General features: G+C 31.4%; 1 protein-coding gene across 1 annotated transcript; it reads left to right on the top strand.

The window, feature by feature from the left end:
• Positions 1-2,700: 2,700 nt before the first annotated feature.
• On the top strand, positions 2,701-5,390 carry LOC107029410 (cysteine-rich repeat secretory protein 3). The gene is made up of 3 exons (XM_015230812.2): positions 2,701-4,142; positions 4,697-4,810; positions 5,029-5,390. Exons 1-3 carry the CDS (start codon positions 3,272-3,274, stop codon positions 5,034-5,036), a joined length of 993 nt encoding a protein of 330 aa, XP_015086298.1. The 5' UTR covers positions 2,701-3,271; the 3' UTR covers positions 5,037-5,390.
• The last annotated feature ends 1,175 nt before the right edge of the window (positions 5,391-6,565 follow it).

Consider the following 6,565-nt stretch of genomic DNA (forward strand, 5'->3'; position numbering starts at 1 on the left):
TGTTTTTGAAACTGGTCTTCAAATATGTTAAATTTCTTCTATAATTCCTTCATTTTTCATGAAAAGTTTACTTTTTCTACGAATAATATTCAGTATTTGTTAAAAAGATAATAACTTATAACCTATTATTATTAAAAATCAGGCCCCTTAAATTTGGAGGCCTAAGGCACATGTCTTTTTTTAATACTGTAGATTCACCCGAAAAAAATACATATTTTAGGTGTAATTATTGTGTGATCCTTGCTATAGTATTTTGGTGATTTTTTTCAATTTTGAGGCAGGTATAATTTGGATTAATAAAATTATTTAAATATATTTTTATGTTATTTTGATTTGAAAAATTCATTAAATATGAAATATAGTCTTTCCCCAAATATTTTAACACACCCTGTCAATTTATTATATTTTGAGAAAAAATTGTCCGAAAAATACTTAACAAGCTATAAAAAAAAATATCGAGATATCACGTCACACTTTTATATTGATTTTAACTCATTCACATAGTTAATATAATCGTTTAATTTTCTTTTTATTTTGGATTTATCTTTTGAAGTGTCATTACCACGACAGTGACCAAATTAGAGTACATAAAAATGACAAAAGATCTTATTCTAAACCTTGATTAGTAATTATAGTTTGATAATAATATTCTTGTCTTCTACTTCAATTTTGGAACAAAACATTCTTCAAAAAAGACAAAATATTATATTTGAGAATTATATTAAGACCCTAAAGACAGTTGCTTGGAGGGTATGGTGTAGAATAATTATTGTGATTTTAAAACCATCATGGTTTAACTTAAAATAAGAATAATTAACACGGAATACGATGAGAAGAGTGAAATTCCTCCATTATTTATAATAGATTTCGAGTTCAAAATTGAAAATGAGGTAATTTTTAATAAGATATTAATTATATCTCTTATGTTATCCACTTTAAAGAATCATTCGATCTGAATACTAAAACATAAACTAGATAATGAAACATAATAAGTTAAGATGTAAAAGAACATAAGACGAGTTTGACTTTAATTTTATCATTTATAAATTTAACATATTAATGAGAATACAACTTTTATGTTTTTAACCATATCTTAAAAAAAACAATTTGATGATGAGCGATGGTGAGACTTGATCCACTCAATTGAAAAAAAAGTAATCTAATCAATTCTGAAGCCTAAATTGTACAAAATATTAATAAAAATTTCAAAACGGTATATAAAATTTTATATTAACCAAAACGGTAAAATCGCTGCATCAACAACGACTTACCCCACCGGAATTTTTATTGCAAAATGTGATTTTTTTTAAAAAAAATAATGAAATCGCTGCTGGAGCAGCAATTTCAATTTTTTTTTAAAAAAAAGTAAAGAAATCGCTGTTGGGGCAGCGATTTCAGATTTTTTTTTGAAATCGCTCCCCCAGCAGCGATTTTCTTCTTCTTATTATTTTTTTAAAAAAAGATCAGCGATTTTTTTTTATAAATCGCTGAATCACATTTTGCAAAATCGCTTCATAGATTTTGCTTTTCCCAGTGGGGTAAGTCGCTGTTGATGCAGCGATTTTACCGTTTTGGTTAATATAAAATTTTATTTAACGTTTTAAAATTTTTGTTAATATTTTATACCCTTTAGGCTCCGGACTCTCAATTTCAATCTCATCTAAAAGTTTGAATAATAAAATCATGATACATTTTGTTTTCTTACTTATACTTAATATAAACGTGATAAATAGTGACAAGAGTTTGCCTTGTCACAAGGCGAAGCGAGCGGCGAAACACTCACCTTTTTGAAGTGCGATCTAATTAATACCAAAAAATTAAAATATTTAATTGCATATATAAATAATCGAAGTCTCAATAGCAATAATATATAAGAAAATATTTTAATTCAAAAGCTGCAAATAGATTATACATACTTAAAAACTAAGAAAAAAATAAAACAAAAATCAAAAGAGTTAGAGTTACAAGGGATTCCAAAAAAGAGGAAGAAAAAGAAACAAAGGAAAGAAGAAATCCGAAAAAGAAAAGAAGAAATACATATTGATTGGACTTCGAAATCATCGAAAAATTCTAGCTAATCGCTTGAGGAGTCTAGTAAAAAATATTAAAATTACCTTTTAACATTTAAACCCTAAATTGATCGTCTTTTTTTTCCTTTTAAGAAAATACAGAAGGTGGCGCCTTTGTCGCCCCTCGCCTTTTGTTGCCATGGCGTCACTTTTTGACGATCGTCTCGCCACAATGTTAAAATGCGATGAAGGGTTGCCTCACCTCACCTCTCGCCATTGAAAATGAGGCGGTTACCTTTCACAACACTGAGCTTTACTAACCCAAATTTAAAATAGTCAAATTAATAAATTTTATATACCATATAACTATTTCAGAAAAAGGAAATAAAACCAAAATCTTTATGAGGGTACCATTTTCTAGTTATATCATTTATTACTATTAGAAGCTAATCTTTCAAATCTTAACAACTTCAACTGAATATTTATATTTTTGCTGTTGTCACATGATAAAGATTGGTTGTCATAACTATATCAAGCCAATTAATAGATTCACTATATTTATTCAAACTCCATTAAATAATGTTCAAGTTCAGACCATCAATACAAAACAAATATACCATGAAACTTATTAAAAATTTCAGAATTCAAAATCTTGAAATTTTACAGTATGCTTTTTCTAAAAAAAATATTGTACTTTAGTCAAACTTACACAGTTAATCCATGTTTACTCCCACTCCCTTCACCTCCCTGTTACCTAGGGAATATTTTTTTACCACTTTATGAGTTCTTTTATAAACATTTTTTTTGTTCTCATTCTCTAAATACACCCCCCCAACCCCCAACCCCATTTGGCTTTTGTTAGTAAAAAATAGAGTTGGGAGGTTAAAAAATACAGTATCAAATTGTCCTTTTGTATATATATATATATATATACTGATAAAGATACAGATACCCTATTTTTCTCAGTTCTGCACATCCAAAGATAGACAAATAGTAGGCCACTTATAATAATAAAGTGAATCCAAAAACACCACTACAAAAACCAACACCCCTTTTTTCAGAAAAAAAGTAACAAATTTCAAGAAGAAATAGTACTAGTACTAGTACTAGTAGTAGAATCTCAGCCCTTGAAAATCCCTTACTGATTTCTTAAGCAAAAAAAAAAAAAAAAAGGAACTTCAAGGTGCAATCTTTTTCCTCTCAAAATCTACAAAACAGCAAAAAACAACCACCATGTATAGTTTTTCAAGAATCTCTAAAAAATGGTAATGGGGTTGTCCAAGAAACCATTTTTATGCATTTTCTTGGCCATTCTAGCCATTTTCAAGAATCTCCCAAAAATGGGGTTGTCCAAGAAACCATTTTTTTGCATTTTCTGTGTTTATTTAGTCATTCTAGCAATTTTCAAGAATGTAGCACCAGCTGAATCTGCATCTGGAAACACTAATTTAGTGTACAAAGGTTGTGCGAAACAGGCATTATCAGATCCATCTGGTGTTTACTCACAAGCCCTTTCAACCCTTTTTGGCACTCTTGTTTCACAATCTTCAAAATCCAAGTTCTACAAAACTACAACTGGTACTGGCCAAACTACAATAACTGGTCTTTTTCAGTGTAGAGGTGACCTTACTAATCTTGATTGTTACAACTGTGTAAATGGTTTGCCAATACTGATTGACAAGCTCTGTGGCACCCCTGTTGCTGCAAGAATCCAGCTTTTAGGCTGTTACATGCTGTATGAAGTCTCAGGCTTCCCACAAATCTCAGGAATGGAGATGTTGTACAAGACTTGTAGTGGAAAAAATGCACCAGGGAGTGGATTTGAGGAGAAGAGGGATACTGCTTTTTCCACACTGGAAAATGGAATGTCTAGTGCTAATAATGGATTTTACACTTCAAATTATGAGTCTGTTTTTGTTTTGGGACAATGTGAAGGGGATGTAGGCTCTTCTGATTGTGGTGAGTGTGTCAAAAGTGCTGTCCAAAGAGCTCAGGTTGAATGTGGTAGCTCAATTTCTGGCCAAATATTTCTTCACAAGTGCTTTGTTAGTTATAATTATTATCCAAATGGGGCTCCCACAAAATCATCATCATCATCATCATCTTCATACTGGTCTCCATCTCCTTCAGCAGGTACTTTTCCTTGAATTGACTGCTTAGCTAGCGTTTAATCATAAATTTCAAAAACTAATCTTTGAATATCTGTTTGACCATATATATTGGATCAGATTTTGAAAATCTGTCTTAAAAAGATTTTCAAGTTCCAAAAACTGCTCCAGACCATATTTGTTTAGTCCTAGTCAAATGCATGCTTAAGCACAAAAAGAGTTTCAGAAACTTAACTTTTCGAGTTTCAACTTCAAAATTTATGATCAAATGAAAGCTAAACATGTTAGACTGTGACAATGGTTTCTGGTTTGGTTTGCTAGTGTTAACACTCTAATCAAGATTTTGTCTTTCTTAGAATTTTTGAGCTGTCTACCTCATTTAATTAGTTGTATACTTCAATAAAAAATGGATCTTGGAATAAACAAACAAGGAGCATGATAAAATGTGTTTTTTTAAATAATATGTCACTGTTAACAAGATGTTTGTCTAGCTTAGATTTGTGTGCACTCATTTCATATTTTTGTTATAAAAAAGTTGTATAGTAATGAGAGTTGTGTGTATGTTCAATAAATGTGTAGGGACAGGCCAAAACACAGGGAAAACAGTGGCTATAATACTAGGAGGAGCAGCAGGAGTTGGTTTTCTAGTCATTTGCATGCTCTTTGCAAGGAACCAAATGAAGAAACATGATGGTAAGTGTGAAAATTATATCTTCGATCTCTCGATTATTGGTAAATTATGATTTTGATCCTCGTGATGTATGACTCGACTTGTGTGTCTAACCTTCGGCTAGGACTAAAATTAGAATTTCTCAATAACTGAGGGACTAAAAATATTATGAACTCTAAATTTTTTCTATGGTTTAAAATATTGCCACTTGCTTATGTTATGATTTAAATATTTGTTGCAGATTATTGAAGGGATCAGCTGTGTATTATTATAAAAGGCTGGCAAAAGCTTTTTATGAGGTTGATTCTTTCCTTGTTAAGATTTTCTACCTAGAAGGAAAATATATTTTCTTGGAAATTCCTGAAAAAAAGTGAGGGAGTTTGTGAGCTGTAATTCTTGGAATTATTAGGTAAAAAGAGAAAAACAAAAATACTATTTTGGGGACATAAATTTTTGGAGAAATGATGTAACAATACATGTTTTTTTTTGTCAACTATGAAGAAGATTGGCAAGAGCATTATAATGTTTTTTTGGCCTTTTTCTCCTATGGCCATGTGCATGTTGTATCTTTTCTCTTTGTCTCTGAATAATTGTTTCTCCCTTTTTTTTCCTCTTCTAAAGTTTTTTACTTTTTAGAAAGTTCTCTCAGTGAGTGCATTTCCACTTGTATAATATATACGATAACATACTCAGTGTGATCTTATAAAAGAGGTCGGGTAGGGTAGACGCATGCATGCCTTATCCTATCTCATGAAGAGGTTATTCTCGATAGATGCTCGCACTTTTATAATATATGAATTGAAAAAGAATTTATGTTACTTAATTCAATATCTAAGAACAATATTGTCATTTGGTGGGCTTCCCTACAAGTTTATGAATGTATAGACAATATGCCATGGCCCCAAGGCCTAGGTTACGTGACAAAAGGTGAAGGATTTGTGGCTTAGGTCGGAAGTTCAAGCTCTCACCTTGCAAAGCAAAGTCCCATATTTAAGTGGAGAAGGATAGAGAGGCGGGTCCATTATTCACCGAGTTTAGAAGGTTGTGATTGATCCAAAGGAAAGATCACAGACGGATTTCTCCGTTATAAAAATAAAATGAAATGTCATGCATATACATTTTGATTAAGATACCCACACGAGTTGTGCGCGTTGTGGTGTAGTGGTGGGACTTCTCCACCCATAATCATAGGTCTTGAGTTCGAGCCTTGAGTAAGAAGAAAATCAATGCGGAATGCCGGAGTGCCACTTGCGTAACTTATTTTTTCCTATTTCTACTAGGGAAGTCATTTTCTTCATTTTCAAAAAACTTATTTGCCAAATATTTGATCAATCAAAGCACGTTCTCGAAAATATTTTCCTCCGTATCGAACACACCCTTGATATCACTCCTTTTCAATATAAGAATCTTCTTTTTCCCAAAACTGAGCTATCCTTTTCTTGTTTATGACTCCTTCATGTACCTCCCACTTACATTATGTGTATATAATAATGAGTCCGGAGCCTAAAGGGTAAAAAATGTTAACAAAAATTTCAAAACGGTATATGAAATTTCTTTTTAACCAAAAGGGCAAAATCGCTCGCGAAGTAGCGATTTTGTCCACTGAAAAAAGCAAAATCGCTGCTATAGCAGCGATTTGTTAAATTTGCTTTTTTAAAAAAAAAAAAAAAATATAACAAAATCGCTCCCTCGGGAGCGATTTTCAAAATAAAAATCTTTTTTTTAATATTTCTTTTATATGTCGCTGCTTAGGCAGCGACTTGTGTATAATTTTTTTT

Source organism: Solanum pennellii, chromosome 9 (assembly GCF_001406875.1).
Source record: "Solanum pennellii chromosome 9, SPENNV200".
Classification (NCBI taxonomy): domain Eukaryota; kingdom Viridiplantae; phylum Streptophyta; class Magnoliopsida; order Solanales; family Solanaceae; genus Solanum; species Solanum pennellii.

Excerpts from the sequence above, each read along its gene's own strand:
- LOC107029410 (XM_015230812.2), top strand. The coding sequence starts at position 3,272 with ATGGTAATGGGGTTGTCCAAGAAACCATTTTTATGCATTTTCTTGGCC. Across the intron at positions 4,143-4,696 it reads GTCTCCATCTCCTTCAGCAG|GGACAGGCCAAAACACAGGG; the intron begins GTACTTTTCCTT and ends ATAAATGTGTAG.